This window comes from Geotrypetes seraphini, chromosome 10 (genome assembly GCF_902459505.1).
Source record: "Geotrypetes seraphini chromosome 10, aGeoSer1.1, whole genome shotgun sequence".
Taxonomy (NCBI): Eukaryota; Metazoa; Chordata; class Amphibia; order Gymnophiona; family Dermophiidae; genus Geotrypetes; species Geotrypetes seraphini.
In genome coordinates this window covers 126,055,773-126,075,828 of record NC_047093.1, presented here as the reverse complement: position 1 = coordinate 126,075,828, position 20,056 = coordinate 126,055,773, and the positions used below count along the sequence as shown (strand labels likewise).

At 41.4% G+C, this 20,056-nt stretch overlaps 1 protein-coding gene across 2 annotated transcripts in view; it reads right to left on the bottom strand.

The window, feature by feature from the left end:
- The window catches only part of TPR (translocated promoter region, nuclear basket protein), a 133,600-nt gene that overhangs the window by 31,257 nt on the left and 82,287 nt on the right, over nucleotides 1–20,056 (bottom strand). The window contains exons 34-40 of one of the 2 annotated variants that reach the window (XM_033961292.1): nucleotides 19,644–19,849; nucleotides 18,558–18,619; nucleotides 13,283–13,491; nucleotides 12,236–12,520; nucleotides 8,678–8,835; nucleotides 6,652–6,735; nucleotides 227–424 (exon numbers count right to left, since the gene is read on the bottom strand). In XM_033961292.1, the coding sequence (XP_033817183.1) occupies nucleotides 227–424; nucleotides 6,652–6,735; nucleotides 8,678–8,835; nucleotides 12,236–12,520; nucleotides 13,283–13,491; nucleotides 18,558–18,619; nucleotides 19,644–19,849 (1,202 nt within the window). The remainder of the gene's footprint in view (nucleotides 1–226; nucleotides 425–6,651; nucleotides 6,736–8,677; nucleotides 8,836–12,235; nucleotides 12,521–13,282; nucleotides 13,492–18,557; nucleotides 18,620–19,643; nucleotides 19,850–20,056) is intronic. The other variant, XM_033961293.1, reaches the window with a different exon arrangement.

The window sequence follows — 20,056 nt, the reverse complement described above, 5'->3', positions numbered from 1 at the left end:
GATGGGATATAATGGAGAAGTTTGCATCACTGGACTATGCTACACCTGCACTTTAGATAAGAGTAATATTAATTTCTAGTGGCTTCAGTTTAGTACTGTTCACAAATATTAAACATTGATGATAAAAAGAAAGCAAATGCCCTAATGTAATTTAGAGGTCCAAAATGAATCTGTTTACCATTCATAATATAGAACAGCATCGGCTTGAAAAGTTCAAATCTTATACCTCTTGTTCACCCTCTTCATTTTCTTCCTCCTCATCTTCCTCATCATCACTGTCGATGACGATAACATCAGCCCTTGGAGGCTGTAGATCCTGAGTTTGTGGGGGAAGGTCTGAAGGCTGGGGTGAAGGGTCTAGTAAGAGAGACTGAGAGGTCTCCTCACCATCTTCCATGGTTGTGTAATCACCCTGAGTGCCTCCCTGTAACAAACAGTGTATCAGAATTGGATAGGAAAACTATATCTGTGCTTGTTTCACTGAGATAGTTAAATATGCCATAAACGATGACTTCAAGCTAACCTAGAACAATTGTAAAACAGCTTGCTTTTTTCAGATCCTTTATGCAAGGAACAGATAAGAGTATACTTTGGAACACACAACTCTTTCAATCTAGCATCTGCATCTCCTTCAAAATAAAGTCTCTCTATTCAAGGTAGAAGAACAGAGCTCCTGGAATGAATTACACATAGCTCAGTTACACATTTTCTGGATGCCATAGTCCAGGGATGCTCAAATGGTCAATCGCAATCAACCAGTAGATTGCAAAGGCAATGCGAGATCGATCACGTTGCCTTTGCGATCTTGTTCTCCCTGCCTCCCCGAGCCAGGCAAGGCACCCCAAAGCCTTCACCTCCAATGTCAGTTCTGACGTCGGAGAGGAAGTTCTGGGCCAGCCAATCGCTGCCTGCTGGCTTAGAACTTCCTCTCCGACTTCAGAATTGATGTCGGAGATGAAGGCTTGTGGGTCCGGCGCTTGTACGCGCCAGGCCTGGCTCAGGGAAGCAGGTTGAAATCGACGTGGTGGCTTAGGGGGGCAGGGAGAAAGAAAGAATCGGGGAAGTAGAGAAATCAGCATGATGGCTTGGAGGGGGCAGGGGGAGAGAGAAAGAAAGACAGGCAGGCAGGGGGAGAGAGAAAGGCAGTCAGGGGGTAGAAAGAAAGACAGAAATAAAGAGGGGGCAGGGGGAGAGAGAAAGAAAGAGAGACAGAAAGAAATATTAGACTTACAGTCAAGAAGAAGGAAATGCAACCAGAGACTCATGAAATCACCAGACAAAAAGGTAGGAAATGATTTTATTTTCAATTTAGTAATCAAAATGTGTCTGTTTTGAGAATTTATATCTGAGGTCTGTATTTTGCACTATGGCCCCCTTTTACTAAACTGTGACAGTGGTTTTTAGCACAGGGACCCTATGAGCGTCGAGAGCTGCGAGGAGCATTCAGCGCAGTTCCCCGAGCTAAAAACCGCTATCGCGGTTTAGTAAAAGGGGAGGGGGCATATTTGTCTATTTTTGCATAGTTGTTACTGAGGTGACATTGCATATTTTAAAGTCATCTGCCTTGACCTTTGAAAACCCCCCCAAATACAAATGATAACATTTTCTCTGCGTACAGTCTGCTTTGTGTTTTTAAAAATTTTATTGTTGGTAGATCATTTTGACTTGGTCATTTTAAAAGTAGCTCACAAGCCCAAAAAGTGTGGGCACCCCTGCCATTGTCTATGAAGTCATCTTAATCAACATACAAGTGGGCTATAGGCAATTTAAAACATAATTAATCACCTCCTCTCTTTTTGTGGTCTATATTTAGAGACACTTTTGAAAATAAGCAGAAAGAACAAAGTATGATCAGCTTTGCCAAGCCTCAGGAATAATAAAGGCGACAAGATTTGGCTTCTCATATGGTTAAGAGTAAGCCAAGCCAACTGCTGCTGTTTGGGCTCAGGAAGGAAGAAGATAAAACAGAATGGAGCTGGAAGGACCATAGGGATAACATTCTAGTTTCCTCAAAAGTACAATATTGTCAGCCAGAGAAGGAATGCTCTATCAGGTATTCTGGGCAGGGATCTCCAAAGTTCATAGACAGTGGAGTGCAAGACGTCAGCGCGCTGACAATCCAGCGCAAGACAGAAGTGCGCGGGGGAAAAAGTAATTTTTAAAGAGCTCCGACGGGGGGTTTGGGGTGGCAACCCCCCCACTTTATTGGTTAGTGTTCGCGCTGCTGTTGGAGGGGGGTTTGGGGGGATTGGTAACCTCCATTATAGCGAAAACAGACCTTTTTCTGATTTTTTTCAGGAAAAGTTCCATTTTCTCTATAATGTGGGGGGTTTCACGCCCCAAACACCTCTGCAACAGCAGCGCGAACACTAAACAATAAAGTGGGGGGTTGTCACCCCAAACCCCCCGTCGGAGCTCTTTAAAAATTATTTTTCCCCCCGCGCGCTTCTGTCTTCTGCCGAATAGTCTGGCGTGCGATTATCCCGTCACCAATCTCCAAAGTACGGCCCACAATATAATTTTGTCTGGCCAGCAGAAGAATTATGCTGAAATGCGCCAATTGGATTAATATTCCAATGAGAATTCGAAAAAAAAAAACCAAAACAAAAAAAAACAAAACACCCCACATGGGGTGTTGATAGATTTCAAATGCATTAATTAAAATTGTGTTCAAAATATATAGATATTCTATATTATGTTAATATTATTCACAACTTTATTTAATACTGAATTGTAATTGTATACTTTGTGGTATTTCTTCGTACTTGTTCGGCCTCTATCGACAGTGTCAATTTACGGTGTTGTAGGTAGCTCTGGAGCTGTGTCTAATCTTTAAATTGATTCTAGACGTTAGTTATTAGTCGTTACGGTTAATTGTCCATAACAAAGCTAGCAGCAGTGCAGTGTACTACTCAATTTATAATCGCATAAATTTATATTTAAAAGTGACTGTGATATTGCTGATGTCCCAAGTCACATTCAAAAGGAAATTATTGAACTTCAGACAAATTAACATATTAAAGATGAGTACAAGGAAGGAAACTTGATCAATTTTTATACATTTTTTTAAACTCTGAGCAGCTTCCAAATTTGAAGAAATTTGCTTGTAAATTTATCTCCGTTTTTGGGACAACGTATCTTTTTTCCCCCCCGAATGAAATATATCACGTCAAAATACAGGGCAAATTTAATAATAATAATAATAACTTTATTCTTATATACCGCCAACAATCTTGCGACTTCTAGGCGGTTTACAATGAATTAGAAAAATTCCATAAATTGTAAGGAACATTCATAGTTAGAGATTAGAGGTTAACAGTTTACAAGATCTAATTTGGGGAGGGATTGCGATGAGGGCTATTGTTCTGATTCGTTACCTAGGTATTTCGAGAACAGGTATGTTTTTAGGTGTTTCCTAAATTCACCATAATTGTTTGTGTGTGTAATTAGTTTTTCCAAGTCTTTGCCCCATAAGGCTGCTTGCTATGATAGAAGTAGCCTTATGGGGCAAAGACTTGGAAAAACTAATTACACAAATTTATCTGACGAACATTTGAATTCGCTACTTGTAATTAGCTTATCAAATTTTGAACCTCAGTTTGATAAGATTTCAAAAAAGTTCCATCATTCGCATTAATGGTTTGATTATAATTTGTGATGAAAATATGAGAATTTGCTGGTAGTGTGCGTCGTCATTTTTTTTTTTTTTAATTCTTTATTCATTTTAAAACTTTCACCAAGTGTACAAATATTATAATAAACACAATTAGTCTGAGCACTTGAACATCTTATCATTATAACTTATAAGTAGAAATGTAACCCTCACCCCCCCTCCCTCAAATCCCTCTATTCATTATAAGATCATATATTTGAAACCCTCCCCCCACCCAATACTAAATGGTGTATAATTAATAGAAAAATGGCATCTAATCGTGACAGAAAGATGTTAATGGCTCCCATATTTTAATAAAATTTTTATAATTTCCATTCTGTACCGCTATTGATCTTTCCATTCTATATATATGCGTGTGCGTCGTCATTAATATACAAAAATTTAATCACACATACTCTGTAATTAGTTTATCAAATTTTCTGCTCTCAATAAAACTCATATTTAGAGTTATCTATCTTCTTCTTTTTTGTTTTTTTTTTTTACTAGGGCCCACTGAAAAGTGCTAAAGTACCCGTGAGGCACTTGTAGCAAAAAGACACGCCAACAATGCCGCCCAGACAATCGCGTGCAGAAAGTGTGCTGAATTTAAACAATATTTTAAAGCGCTCCATGGGGGGGGGAACCCGACACACACACTTTACTTAGAATTGTTGGCGCTTCCGTTGGGGGAGGGGGAACACCCCATTAGAGAGGAAACAGCCTTTTTCCTTCTTTTTTGGAGATTCCTGCCCTAGTGGGTCAGTCAAGCAGAGACCGGAACCTTCACTTACACAAGACAGTAAGTGCATTGACACAAGGAAAAGGCCAGTAAAATGAGATGCAACCACACAAACCCCGACATGTCTAACTGGTTGTGAGTGATGTGCATCCCTCAAGTCCCAACGGTAAGTGGTTATTTCATTTTGGTGCAATGGAATTAAAATCATAAGTGCTCCCTGCTGCGAAGACTTGGCAAAGAAATTCACATCCTATTAGATATGCCAGGATTTGCATATCTCATAAGAGGTTCATAGACAACTTGGCGAAAGACAAAGGCGCGCGCCGACAACTGAGCGCAAGACGGAGGCGCGCGCCAAAGAAAATTACAGTTTTTAGGGGCTCCAACGGGGGGTTTTGTTGGGGAGCCCCCCCCCAGTTTACTTAATAGAGATCACTCCGGCGTTGTGGGGGGTTTGGGGGGTTGTAACCCTCCACATTTTACTGTAAACTTAACTTTTTCCCCCATGCCCCCTCCGTCGGAGCCGTAAAAACAGTAATTTTCTGCAGCGCGCGCCTCCGTGCTGCGCTCAATTGTCTGCGCGCGCTTTTGACCTGACACCCTCATAAGAAGGGGGAAGACACTGCAGTGTTTGTGGGAAAATGGGCCACTATGAAAAAATATATCCCCGGGCCATTATGTTCCTGCAATCTATCTCCGCGGTCAGCCTTTATAACTATGGCTCTTACTTCTGTATTCTGCAACCTCATTGTGTGACAGGTCAATCGCGCAAGAGACAAAGACATGCTGACAATGCCACCCAGACAATTGCACGCAGGATTTCAGCGCGCTGGATTTACACTGTATCTTAAAGCGCTCCGAGGGTGTGTGTGGGGAGGAACCCTCCACTTTACTTAGAACAGTTTGTGCTCCCGTTGGGGGTAGGGTGGGGGGAAACCGCCCCCCATTAGAGAGAAAACTGTAATGTTTCCCTAAATAGAAGGAAAAAGGCTGTTTCCTCTCTAATGGGGTGTTCCCCCTCCCCCAACGGAAGCGCCAACAATTCTAAGTAAAGTGTGTGTGTCGGGTTCCCCCCCCATGGAGCGCTTTAAAATATTGTTTAAATTCAGCACGCTTTCTGCACGCGATTGTCTGGGCGGCATTGTTGGCGCGTCTTTCGTCTATGTACCATCTCATTCCCACCAAATGTTTGACAAGAAAATGCTCCCTACAGCAGTATTCTTCACTGCAAAGACCAGGAGTCAGAGGTGGCCCCTCACCGATTCTTGGTCTGACTCCTTTCCACTTTTCCCCATACAGACATTTCCCTACCTTGTCCAGAGGCTTGCTGCCAGCACTGACTCCAGAACAGCCCTATTTTCCTTCAGGACTGGATTTTTTCAGTGAGTTATGCAGCACACATACTTCTACATTATATTAGCGAGGCTGTGCAAACTGAAGTTTGGACAGCAGCTGGATCAAGATCACCAAGAGCCATATGATATTGGAAGAAAACAGAACCTCTGTCCTAGAGGACATGTCTGTGGGAAGAATCTGGGGAAATTTATTTTTTGTTTGGGGGGGTGGGGGGGGGTGTGAGGGAGCATTAAACCAGGAGAGACCTAGCTTAAGAGAATTGAGAACATGTTGATGGTGGCTGGTGGGAGTTGGGTATGATAAGAAATCCCTGAAAAAGTCGTAATCGCCACAAATACCTTCCTTCTTCCCATCTCACCGATACTACCTGATCTACTCTTTACCTTCACTAGAAATGACCAATGTTCATCCTTTGTAACCCTCTGTCTATAACTCTTTTGTAATCCGCCTTGAACCGCAAGGTAATGGCGGAATAGAAATGTAATGTGGGGAGAGTTTGCATTGGGGTAAGCTATTTTGGGGGGGCATGTGGGTTAAGAGAAACAAAAAAAAGGTTGAGAGAAAGTCTGGAGATCAAACAATTGCATTTACACATATTGCTTTGAGTGCGTGCCTGAACAGCTGGACTGGTAACGTCATTACAAAGGGACCCCTCCCCTCCTTTACCAGCCGGGCTCTAGACACTATCGTCTGCTTTGTACAGAAGGTTATGGCTTTCATGTGGCCCCCATTTCAATAACAGTGAAAAGCACTGCCCTAGAGCCACAGAAAGACCACGCACAAATTATTTTGCTGCAATATTCAAAAGACAATATGACTAGTGAGCTTGACAAGAGCTTTAAGAATTTTACAGATCAATGACATGCTTTATACTAGAGTATATGGTATATTCATTTGTATTTACCTCCCCCAGTGAATCCTGAGACTCCTGCTGGAAGGACTGAGAGTCCACATCAGCATCTGTGCTCTCTTCCACCACAGCTTCCTCCTGAAGGAAAATACTCAGAGCTTAATAAGCATACCACACATTTATGTCCAAGGCCACCATACTTGCTCTATTACTGCCTGAAAGCATGACACATGGTTGGAAAAGCAGATATTCATAAAGCTTCATTTTCCTGTTCCAAGAAATTAAAGATTCTATTTCACTCAAAATGAATATATCCTGAATCTGCAATACAGGCAAGTCCCTGGTTTAAGAATGCCTGACTAAAATCCAAGATGGCCACCGTCAGTAATTTCGCAACAGAAAACAGCTCATAGAAACAATTTGAAAAAAATAAACACCAAAGTAGGGGTTTTGGAGTTGGGAGGCCTGAACTCTACCCCCAGAAACCGTCAAAGCACAGTTTTAAGACCACCCCTGATTCTTCCATAGGATATAATGGTTGCCTAGTCTCAGTCTCAAGTGCCATGCCTGTCAGCTCTTTACACTGCAGCTGAAGTGAAGGGAAAGGAATTTCTGCCTTAGAAGTGCTCCAGATGGTCAATATCTTTGGGCTGCCAGTCAGATAGACCCCGACCAAAACCTCCACCCCCTCAGAACCTCTCCATGCGACCAGGGGCAGGAAAACACAGCTTGCACCCCGATTCCTGAGGGCCGTTTACTTAGGACGCAAACAGCCTGCACTTAAGCCTTTGACAAGGTCAGAAAGCAAGCTAGCTCCCAGAGGGATGGAGCCAAAAGCCCAAAAGGTGGAACACAGCCGGCTGGCTCCACAGGTCCAGACGGAGATTGCCCTATGAAGCTCAGCGGAAACTGTTTCCTTTCCCAGGCAGAGAACCATTCCAAAGGGGGTCTTATGACAGCAAAGCCACTGGAAAAAAAAACAACCCTGAACTTAAGATGAAAAAGAAGCAGAGATCAGAAAGACTTTTGCACGGTCCACCTATAGAAATGAAAACTTTAGGGGGCTCTGTCTCTCTCAGCTAAGTGGGAGGAGATGAAGAAAAGGTCTGGATTTGCGGTCATGGATTGAACACCTTTCACAATGATTCCCGAGGGGACGGAGCAGAACTAGGTTTACATGTATATTTAGGTAGTACTGCCACAAGTACTGAAGCTTCACACAAATATAAAATTCTACTCTATAAAATCATTTTGCTAGCATTATGAGAAAACAGGGCTTTCTTTAACTTATAAACTGAATATATCTTACTTCCTGAGAACAAGTACTCTAGTTTCAAGTTTATTTAAAATTTCATATATCGTCCAATCAGTCTTCTAGGTGGTGTACACTGTCTTAAAAAACATATATGAGATAACAATACATCATTTAAAACAATAATAGTTCTTAAAAACAATTAAAAAAACCAAAAACAAAGTAACAACAAGGGAAACAGGTGACAGGTCAAAAGCGCGCGCCGACAACTGAGCGCAAGGCGGAAGCGTGCCGAAGAAAAACAGTATTTTAAAGGGCTCCGACGGGGGTTGTGGGGGGGAACCCCCCCCCCACTTTACTTAACAGAGATCGCGCCGGCGTTGTGGGGGGTTTGGGGGGTTGTAACCTCCCACATTATACTGAAAATTTCACTTTTTCCCTAAAAACGAGGGAAAAAGTTAAGTTTCCAGAAAATGAGGGGGGTTACAACCCCCCAAACCCCCCACAACGCCAGCACAATCTCTATTAAGTAAAGTGGGGGGGTTCCCCACCAATATTCCCCGTTGGAGCCCCATAAAATACTGTTTTTCTTCTTTGCGCTTCCGCCTTGCGCTCAGTTGTCTGCACGCCTTTGTCGTCACGCGCTTTTGTCTATGAACCAGGGAAACAGGGTAGAACTACAATTTTCAAGTAAAAAGAAAGAACATATAACAAAGAAAAAAACAAAAGGAGAGATGTCGAAAGATAAAATAAAACTATGCAGCCCTGAAAAGGACATTTAGGTCTCGAAAGCATCAAGAAAAAGAAATGTTTTCAATTTTCACACACCTCAATTCCAACTCGCTGTACAATTCGCAATTTCTTTGGAAGAGGCATGTCCACGGCCTCCTCCGGAGCCTGGTCGGTGTGTTCTACCGACGCTTCCTCTTCTTCTTCCCGAGGCCGTTTAGGCAAGGAAGAGCTTGGGGTAGCTGAAACTAGAAGATCTTTTGTCACCATTAACGTGGCACAGCAGCAGGATGAAAACAAAGTGGCACCATTTCAAAACCTAGTCCAAAAATCAACCGAGCATTTCTTTTCGGCAATATATGCTTTCCGTTTCTATCGTGTTACTTTCTATAAAGCTCCTCCTGCTCCCTATACATCAAGGCCAGACTCTGCAATAAGGGCCTAAAGTGAGATGCCTATTGATGTCAATCACACTTGGGCGTCCATTACAGAATCGCACTTAGCAGCGCCTAGCTTAAAAATTAGACGCCTGTAACGTAGGCCAGGGTTTTAAAAGCCTACATTAAAGGCGCCTAAGTCCTTGAGAGAATTGTCCCTTAAACATGCCTAGTTTTAAGCCGTTTACTAATTAAGTTGAGTGCCTATTTATTTAGACCCATAACTTAAGGCACCTTTTCTAGACTCTTCCCCCTAGGGGCTATTGACATTCTAGTAAGCTGCTGCATTAGGGGATGGGGGAGATGAAATACCGCTGAATATGCGTCCAAACTACATTTCTGCCTCTAAGCTGCTGTATGAATAGAAGATAAAATGCATCTGTGGGACATTAGAAGAAAGTGAGGTTAAGTTTTAAAATCTTTTCGTTCATAGTTGACACAGGATAATACATTAAGCAAAAGCGTATGGCTGTATCTCATGAGCAAATGCCAGAAAAGCAGCAGCCAAAAGAACCAACCAGTGGCTGGCAAAAGTTTATTACAAAAAATAATAAGTGGTTTAACTTGGTTCCTGAAGCTCACACTGGCTTTTTTTTTAATCAAATTGCCATCATTTTAGTGGTAAATTTATATTTTTTAATCATTTCTAAAAATTGGTGTTATATAGAAATTTTTTTTACTGAACTTTATAGTTTTCTTAATTGCGACCTGGGAGATGCGGAGCTGGGAGTTCCTTGACATAGTGGCAGCGAAAGACGTTGGACTCCACATCTCCCAGGTCGTAATTAAGAAAACTATAAAGTTCAGTAAAAAATTTCTATATAACACCAATTTTTAGAAATGATTAAAAAATATAATGATGGCAATTTGATTAAAAAAGCCGGTGAGGATTTATCACCCAAACTCTCAGCGAAACATTTGATGTAGCGGAGGAAAGGGGTGTAACTGAGGCTTTTTTTGATTGAAGAAAATTTTTAAGCTATTAAGAGTTTACACCATTACTCATAGTACTGGTTGAATTTGGATGTTTATAGCTAGGAGTTAAAAGATTGTGTAAAGTTAACCTTTATAATAGAACAAAAAAAAAGCTTTCCATGGCAGCAAGACTCGTTAAAGCTCCTCACGATGCACAAAAGGGTTCTCCATGGCTGCTAATGATCCTCGTAGCAGCCATCAAGAAACGTATTCCTTATGATGCACGAAAGGGAAAGTCCCCCCCCCCTAAACTCAGAAGTGCACTTCTTTACCTGTGCTACCAAGGAATCTACCAACGAACAGCTGCTGACACTTCTGTGCAACTGATGCAGCAGAGCTGCTCCGTGACCTATACAAAGATATCAGGACGGACTCTCACTCCGCTCATTATAGAGCAGGAAGCCCAGGGGACCTGCTGGGAGTCCAAGTTTAATTCTCGCAGAGTCAGCGATAAGCTCTAACATACCGAGAATTTGAACAGCTGGCAGACCGTGGGGTCATCCCCTTGATTGAAAGCCACCACTAGTGCACATGCACCTGCTTGTGACCCGGTAGCTCCTGACAGGGAGGGCTGGCTCTGTGACAATAAGGGCATACACATAGACCCCTCATCCTCTGCATCTCCCTTGAAAAGGCCTATCAGATCTTGGCCAGCCTCTGATGCCGAGGCAGGTGTGCCCTGGAAGCCTCAGCCCCCCTCGTGTGCCTCCTGATGTCAAAATGTCCCTTGAGGATTTCAGCCATCCAGAAAGGCTCTCCACATTAGATTGACAAATTCTGGAGAAAACGCTGTATTGGATAGCGCAGAGTCTCCTTTAGATGACTCCAGCTTGCGTCTCTTGGACTCTGGTGCCTCCGCGTCCCCGTGTTTAGGATGACCTCCATTCCAGGACTCTGGAAGGGATTTACTCCCACCCAATGGACCACACTTGACCATTGTTTTATATTATTTTCTCACTGTATGAGAAAATGTGTGGAATGAGTGCAGGAGGAAAAGGTGAGAGAAGCTGGATATGGAGAAGGTCAGGGACACAGAAAAACTACTGGTCCTGGAAAGACCACAAGGACAGGGTCATAGGGAGACCATTCTGGACACAAGAAGAACAGGGACACAGATGGATAGGGACACAGAAAAAAATGAGAAAGAAGAAAAGGCTATCATGGGACAGGGACCCTGAGAGTTAGGAAAAAATGGAGAAAATCAGGAGAGACACACAAGACCAAAGCAAAGTTCAGACAACAAAGATAGGAAAAAGCTATTTACTAATTTATTATTAATATGTCAACTTTGGGAAATGTGCCCACCCCCCAACCTGGTCTCCAGTACTTCGTACATAGAGTACTTTGTGACTCCAGGTTTCAGTCAGCCAAAGTTTCTGGGATCTCAGTTCAAATTTGAGTAGCCTTGGCCTATAACTTCCACTTAGTTGGTTTACTCTCTTTATGCAAGTCTGCTATATTGGCTTTATACATCATTTCTTGTAATTCTTTCCCATTAAGCATTTCATTCATCATGCTTGCCAACAAGTTTCCCAAATGAACCCTCAGTGTTTGTCAATTGCTGTCATCTCCTATTACAATTGTAAACTGCAGAGAAATTAGGGATTACTTGCTAATTTTCTTTCTTTCAGTCCCTCCAGACTGGCACAGACGGATAAGCTTACGCTCCTCTAACTGGCTCTCCAAGCTGCAGTCAATGTCCATAGGCAAAGCGTACAGCCGAGGGACCTCTAAATAAAAATTGGGGCGGTGAGGGAATGAGGGGACGAACTCAGCCTCCTAAGTGTGATACCCCGGAGGTTTAACAGGGCCCCCTGCGGGACCCAAACTCAATCCTGGCAATAAAAGGCCAGAAAAAGCCCCTGCTTAGCCTCTCCAACAGTCCCCTAAGGTAAGGCCTAGAAAATAGAACAGAACTGCACAGGCTTACAACCTCCACCTGCTGGAGACTGAGAACAGACTGATTCTAAGATGGGACTGCACAGGCCACATGTACTGCTGATAGAATTCAATATGAACTCAGACTCCACCTGCTGGTAGAGGAGCGTAAAGCGATGCTAAAGAATGAAGATTTTTATCAAAGATATTTGCAAAATGTGCTCGATTTCCTCATTCAGGGCAGTTTCATAGTCAGAGCATATGGTGGAAAAGAGGAACTGGGCCTGGCTTGGAGCTCCCTATATGGTCAGTACATGTCAAAATCTCTCATGCAATTTATCTGTTTGATTTAGTGCATGAAACCAACCTGTGCCAAACACTGCAGAAGAAGTTGTGGGCCTCTCAATGGGTGAACTTTGTACCACTTCAAGGGTGGGAGGCCCACTGGGAGGGGATGGCTCCTGACTGGATGGCTCAATCTGAGGAAGGGTCTGCTGCGTAGGCTGCACAAAAGCTGTGGCCTGTGTCTGTTGCTGGACAGTCAAGATAGGCTGCGAGAGGGATGTCTGAACATTGGGACTGGTGGAACGCACTGAACCACTTGTACTCCCGAAGACAGGAACGTGCTCCACTGGGCCTTCAGACTGCAGAGCTGTGGAATATATACCAGATGAGATGCTAACAAAAAGATGCAAAGCAGATATACATATTTTTCAACATACACATGTACAAACAACTTAATCCTTTGCATCCAGACCTATCTCAAAAGTTCTTCTTGCCTTTCAAAGATACTGCAGGGATGAAATGCCTGCAGTTCTCTATATCGAGCTGTTTTCCTGTAGCGATTATCACACGCATAGATTTGCCTGCTCTATTACTAAGGGGATCAATTATAAGCATTATGGGGAGACAGATACTTAAAATCAATGCAGTTTCCAGGTGTCAGGTCAAAAGCGCGCCGGGACAAAGGCGCGCCCAGACAATTGAGCGCAGCGCGGAGGCGTGCGCCGCTCAAAATTACTGTTTTTAGGGCTCCGTGGGGTGGGGAACCCCCCCACTTTACTTAATAGACATTGCGCCGCGTTGTGGGGGGTTTGGGGGGTTGTAACCCCCCACATTTTACTGAGAACTTCACTTTTTCCCTGTTTTTAGGGAAAAAGTTAAGTTTACAGTAAAATGTGGAAGGTTACAACCCCCCAAACCCCCATAATGCCGGCGCGATGTCTATTAAGTAAAGTGGGGGGGGGTTCCCCAACAAAACCCCCCGTCGGAGCCCCTAAAAACAGTAATTTTGAGCGGCGCACACCTCCACGCTGCGCTCAATTGTCCGGGCGCGCCTTTGTCTTTCGCGCTGTTGTCTATGAACCCAGTTTCCAAAATCTGTTTCCTATGTTGTTAGTACAGAATCCCTTACCTTCCTGGGACTCCACCTGGGTTGTAGGCATAACAGTAGCTGTTGGAGTGGTGGTTGGTGTGGTCACTGCAGCTGGAGTAACCATTGGACGGATGCTAGCTCTTGGTGTAGGCTTATTTCCAGGAATCGCAGCTGCGGTCACTTTGCTCGGGGTGGCTACCACAGGTGTTGGCTTTATATTAGCAGTTGGTGGCTCAGAAATGCTTGTTCTGAAAATCAAAGTTCTCTTTAGCAAATATAAATTCATGGTGGAAGTAGCTTTGACTTCGGTACGTATTAAGCTGTCCAATTATTTATTTTTAAAGAAATGGGACATATAAAATCGCTTACTTGTAATGGATGTTCTCTGCGGACAGCAAGACAAACAGCCATTCAAGTAGAAGAGGTCATCTGATAGCAAAGAGTGAATCTTTTCTATTGGCAGAGGCCTAAGTCCTACATGTTAACCTAATCTTTAGCCTTATATACCGGGTCATTCCCTTAAAGGACTCAAACAAAGGTTAACAAAATTTAGGTTAAGAATACATTAATGAGCAGTTATAAAAATGGAGAGAGTACATATAAACATTAAGTCGTTAACTAGAAAGTTCTTAAAGACGCATCCTCTTTCAACTTACATCATTTTTCAGTTAAAATTTTTTTTTTTTTTTAAATAATTCTTTATTGATTTTCCATACTTCAAAAGTGCAATACATGAATATATAACACATAAGTTATGATGCCGTTGTACAGAGCCATGGTGAGGCCTCACTTAGAGTACTGTGTTCAGTTTTGGAGACGACACTACCGAAAGGACGTGCTGAGGATCGAGTCGGTTCAGAGAATGGCCACCAGGATGGTCTTGGGGCTCAAGGATCTCACGTATGAAGAAAGACTAAAGAAATTGCGGCTGTACTCACTTGAGGAAAGAAGAGAACGGGGAGATATGATTGAAACGTAAAAGTACATCACAGGATGCATCGAGTCAGAAGATGATATCTTCGGGCTAGTGGGACCCTCGACCACCAGAGGGCATCCGCTGAAAATCAGGGGAGGGAAGTTTCATGGAGACTCCAGGAAGTACTTCTTCACCGAAAGAGTGGTGGATCACTGGAACAGACTCCCACTCCAGGTGATAAAGGCCAGCAGCGTGACGGATTTTAAGAAAAAATGGGATACTCATGTGGGATCTTTAAGGGAGTAAATTCAGGGGAGGGGATACTTGGAATGGGCAGACCTGGTGGGCTATAGCCCTTTTCTGCCGCTTTTTTTTTTCTATGTTTCTATAAAACATCAATTTAAGCACACCCACTTACAATTGTATATATAACCACTCATTTTCTCCCCCCTCAATGATTATACAATAAAATATAGCGACATTTATTTGCCCAGTATACCTTACCCTCTTCATATTAATAATATCTTCCCACCCTTCCTACCACCCCAACAGATATGTTTTCAAAGTTTTTCTAAAATGGATCAAAGAAATGTATTACATAATATTTAAATTATTATAAAATATGAATATAAGAATGATATGTTGTATTTAAAGTGTTACATGAAGGAAAATCAAGTGTGTATTTATAAGATCATATGAATTTTTCTGATACACTTGTTGTAATATGCAAAACTGAATAAAGAAATTTAAAAAAAAAGAAAAGAAAGTTCTAATAATTCAAGAAAGGCCATTCCAAACTTTCACCATAGTAAATGCCAAAGAATGTGAAAGCTTACCTAATTTTGAATCTCTCTAACAGTAGGGAATATTAATTTGAATTTATGTATATTCCTAGTAGACTGAAAACGATAAGAATTAAAAGAGAGGAAACAATGGGGAAAAAAATTCCCAAACTCTTAAAAACAACATTAGCACACTTAAAACTGAATCCTCCAATACATCGGAAGCCAAATGCAGTGCCCTCAACCATGGAGTAACATGTTCATATTTATTTTTACCAAAAATCAGTTTTGGCAGCCGTGTTCTGAATAAGTTGTAATCTCTTCAAATTACCTTTGCTCAAACCAATGTAAAGAGAATTGGCAGAGTCTAAATATGCTAAAATTATTGCCTGGACCAAAGCAACAAAATGATGTTGATGAAAGAAACAACGATCCCTCCTTAACACCGTAAGCTAAAAAAAGCACTTTTTATAGTCAAAGAGAGGGTGGAATCTAGAACAAATCCAAGAATTCTAGATGAAAATTCTTTAAAAAAAAAAAATTCTTTATTCATTTTACATCTTACAAGTGTATCATAAAATAACATTTAAACTTATACAATATCACTTGATTCTCTATCAATTTAACTTAAATCATAATATTTAAACCCTCCCTCCCAACCCTACTAATTCATATGTAGTACATAAATCATATAATATCATCTACTTTATTATTGTCCCTATATTAAGTTATTTTGGAATTCAATCTGGTCTCAAGTAAACTCTTTATTGGAAAACCATGTTGCGCTTTCCTATGATACTGTTTTATTTGGAATGGCTACGAGGAAGAAGAGTCAAATATCATCATATAATAATAAACTTTTATTAGTCATGACTGGGGTTGCCATTCAACATATTACCAACAATTGGAAAAATTACACATTCTGGTGGAATTCGTTATGCCATCTTTTTAAGATGGAAAGAGCAATAGCGGTACAAAAAGGGACATATAATAACTTTGTAAAGATATGGGGGCCATTGGAAAAGTATTGTGATGAATAGACATCAATTCTTTTCTTTTCTTTCTTTAGCTCTGTTTAGCACACTCAAGGGGGAAGGTGGATTTGGGGTGTAATTTAATAAGATTTGTTATCATATGTTATATACGTATAGTATACTCTATTTTAGTTGAAACTGTGATGAAGGGTGGGTGGGTGGGGGCCTTTTTTTTTTTTACACTATTAGATTTTATGTGTTAGATATTATAGTGCTATATTGGAATTACTTGTATGATATATTTTTGTGCACTTATTTGATTTGAAAATGAATAAAGATTTAAAAAATATATAATATATTATATATTCTGTATATATAATATATTATGTCTTATTAATCTAATCATTTAATATCAAATCAGAAATTCCCCCCCCCATTATTATTATGATATGTTGTACACTTGATGAAAGTTTTAAAAAAGAATAAAGAATTAAAAAAAAAAAAAAAAAAAGAAATCCCACCTCCCCATACTTTGCAATTATACCAATTAGGGAAAAATGATAATCCAATAATTACTCATTACAATATTCCATTAATGGCCTCTTTAGGGAGTCACCTGAATTTAATCTTATAGATAAAGGTAAATTGTGTAAAACAGGATCAAACCATAACTTCATACGTACCAAAGAAGCCGACTCTTGAAGTCTTGAGATACAAGAATTGATATTTACTGTTAAATTTGATAGTGATGGATTAACTTTAAGTAAGATAAAAATATCATCAGCGTACGTAAAAATCGGTTCTGAAATAGTAAGAAATTTAACTTTCTCCGAGGACAAACAAGGTTGGTCACATAAGTGGCCCATCCATAGCTTAAATGCCGCTTTCTCAAAAAAATGATGATGTCGAGGCTTGGTGGTGGGCTCTACTACACAAGAACAGCGTGGAGCAGCCGCAGGAAAACCAGATGAGAGGGTCACAGTCACACTACTGTCATCAATGGGAGAAAAATAATGGGAAACTGAACCAGCTGCCATAGCTGAGGAGGCAGAAGCGCCAAAATCCAGAGACCTCGTAGCCAATTCTGCCTTGCAAGCCCTGATGCTCTAACTCTGAGGGAAAAACAAAAAAGCTCTGTGGAGTGACGATGTTCCCAAATGGACTTTATTTGAAAGTGTCAAAGTTCCAAAGGTACCCTTTCCATTGCAAATGCAAGCAGTGTCTCACTTCCGGCTCACCACACAATTGTTTCCCACGTACTCACCTTTATAGGACCCCCAGGGACTCCTGAAGAAGACTTTTTGTCGAAACGCGTGTTGGGTCCTGTATCCCTAGCGGACTAGGTCCTTTAAGGCTCTTGTGTGGATGATTTCAGTGGACCTTTGGAACTTTCACACTTTCAAATAAAGTCCATTTGGGAACATCGTCACTCCATAGAGTTTTTTTTTGGTTTTTCTCTGGATTTTCTTCTTTGTGGATATTTCGGGGACAATCCCTTTTGTTTTTTTTTGCTTCTAACTCTGAGGGAGCCAAAAAACATTGAGCACACTGCCCCAATGCTGTTCAGTGAGAGCAATGTTTTACCGCTTCAGCTGCCATTAACAAAGAACTAAAAATAGAACTTTGAGTCAATAAAACCTGATGTGGCAGGAGAATTTAAAGCAGTACTCAGCATGAATTGCTGCCCACACCGAGTCTATCTGAATCTCTGTCAACAATGAATCCTTGCATAGAGAAGTAGTATAGGCATACCCACTTCCTAAATAAAGCCACAGCAGCCTTAAGCTCTCAAACTCCATTTTTTGTAAAAATCCTTTGAGGAAGGAGAACGAAGGAGGAAGAGGAAAGGAACCTGGCATCATTAGGTGTCCCTCAAAGGTAGTCACTAATAGCAGCTTGACTGAACTAGGAAACCCAGAACAGGAGCTATGAGCAGGTGAGACCAGTAGCTGGCGAGAGGCCATCCACCGCCTACTGGAAATAGAGGAAATATTGGCTGAGCAAGGAGTTTCCCGTCCTACAAAACAGAGTTCATCTCAGTAGATAGTCTTAACTAACAAGTCTCTGGATTCATCTGCTGGGTTAAGGATAGAAGGTAGACAGAAACCAATGTGAGAGCAAATAAGAAAAGGTACCTTTTCTGTAGTTTGGGCTGCAATATAAACGCAGTTTAGTTAGTCTGTGAATTTAGACCTAAAGAGCATATGGAGCCGTATTTTGTCCCCATTTGCTACTCCTTACATAGCTTTACTGATATTAGTTTGGTGGTTGAATGTATCCATAAAGGTTCAGCAAAAAGTTCATTTTTTTTAGAGGAATGAACACATTCTTTGACCTGGTGTTTCAAAACATAATGAACTCTGGGTTTCTAGCTTCGATTAAAACCATTAATCATTAGATGTTTCGATCTGCATGACCAGTGTCAATAACTTAACCATACCTATGCAGACAAAAAATTTGATTAGCTCCCTCAAAGAAATTATCTTATTAACAAATGCAGCCGCTTGGAGGTGGCCTCTTTGGACAGTAGCACTACTTATGGCACCATCTGCAACATCTATATATGGGAAAGGGAGATTATTTGCCTCAGAAAACATTTTCAGATCACTCAAAACAGCCATAAGGTAAACAAAAATCCTTACGTTCCTCTTTCACCGGATGTCGGAGTTGACTTAAGTGTGATCTGCCTCTGCTGTTCTTGAACCTGTTAGACAATAAAATAATCCACCAATCAATTTGTAGCTGTTGAAGCTCTGAGCACAGTAAGACCACTGGTCCTTTCATTTGGAGCTTTTTCACCAGAGAAGGGCTTCTCAGACGAGCAGGAGAATGGCATATGCAAACGAGACAAATATCTTGGCCTCAAATGTTTAGCAGGGGCCTTCTTACGTTTGCTAATTCAATGATTCCCAAAGCAAGTCAGTTGCTAGCAGAAAGAAGAACGGGAGTTGGGAGTGGGGTAGGGTAGGTCGGGTCATTGGTGCCCATAAGGGTCCATCTATTCTCCCCATTCTATGTGTACTCTCTTCCAAGCAGCAGGATCAGTTGGCAAACAGTGCACTTTACCTGCTGCTTCCTCCTTTCCCTCTCCAGTCAGTGGACATTTTAAAATGTTCTTTACACAACCCATTTTGAGTACTAAACGAAGTAGGCTACATCCTTTTCTTCCACTCCTGTTTAAAGAACATCACTGTGCTCCTCATTATCATCTTTCATTTGGCTTTGTTTTCCCCATTCCAAATCTGTCATAACTACTATGTTCTAAGAGCTGCCTCATTGTTTGGTCTATGTGTGAGTTTGTGGAATGGGGGTAGGGAGAAACCCACAAAAAAACCTACTCCTTGGACGAGATATGAGTTCAGGAAGAAAGACGTTCTACAAGCTGTAATGGTAGGACTCTTGAAATAGAACTCTAAGGACAATATTCAAGCAAATTCCAACAGCCCTTCCAAAGGAGATGGGTACAGCTCACTCACACCTGCTGGAGACTGAAAGAAGACTGATAGGAATAGGGAAGGTATCTCTTATATATTATTCCACAGTTTTGTTTTCAGTCTCCACCTACTGGTCATGATTGGATATATATCCACTCGTAAAGATTAACCTCTACTGGTCTGGAGAGTGCTAAAGAAATTTGAATTTGAACATTCTGTGTACAGGTCTCTTCTCTGCACGTCCATAAGTTTCCTTCCCTTAAGACCCCACTGAAAGAACTCTATGCCTTGTACCTTATTAGTCTGCTCCTGAGGCTCATCTCGCTGTTCATGGTATCTCTCTTGGTACTCTCGAAGTTCTCTTTCCAGACGGCCAATTCGACCTTCGTACTGAGATCTCAGGGCACTCATGCGCACATCCAGCTCTTCTTTTTGCGCCTCTAATGCGTTGATTCTTTGTTTTAATTCTTCATTTTCTTTTGTCAGTTGCTCTTTTGTACCTACGCAGAAGATACATTTATACTTAGTTTCTCTGAAGTTTTAGAGACAGACTCAGATCCAGTGCAATTTGGTACATTAAGCACTTTAGTTCAAATCTTATTTGAGACAGGAATGAGTTCACACATAACAAAACATCAAACAAGAATTACAACCTAATTGTTGAAATCATCATCTGAACACTGTTGGATCACCATAATTTGAATGTT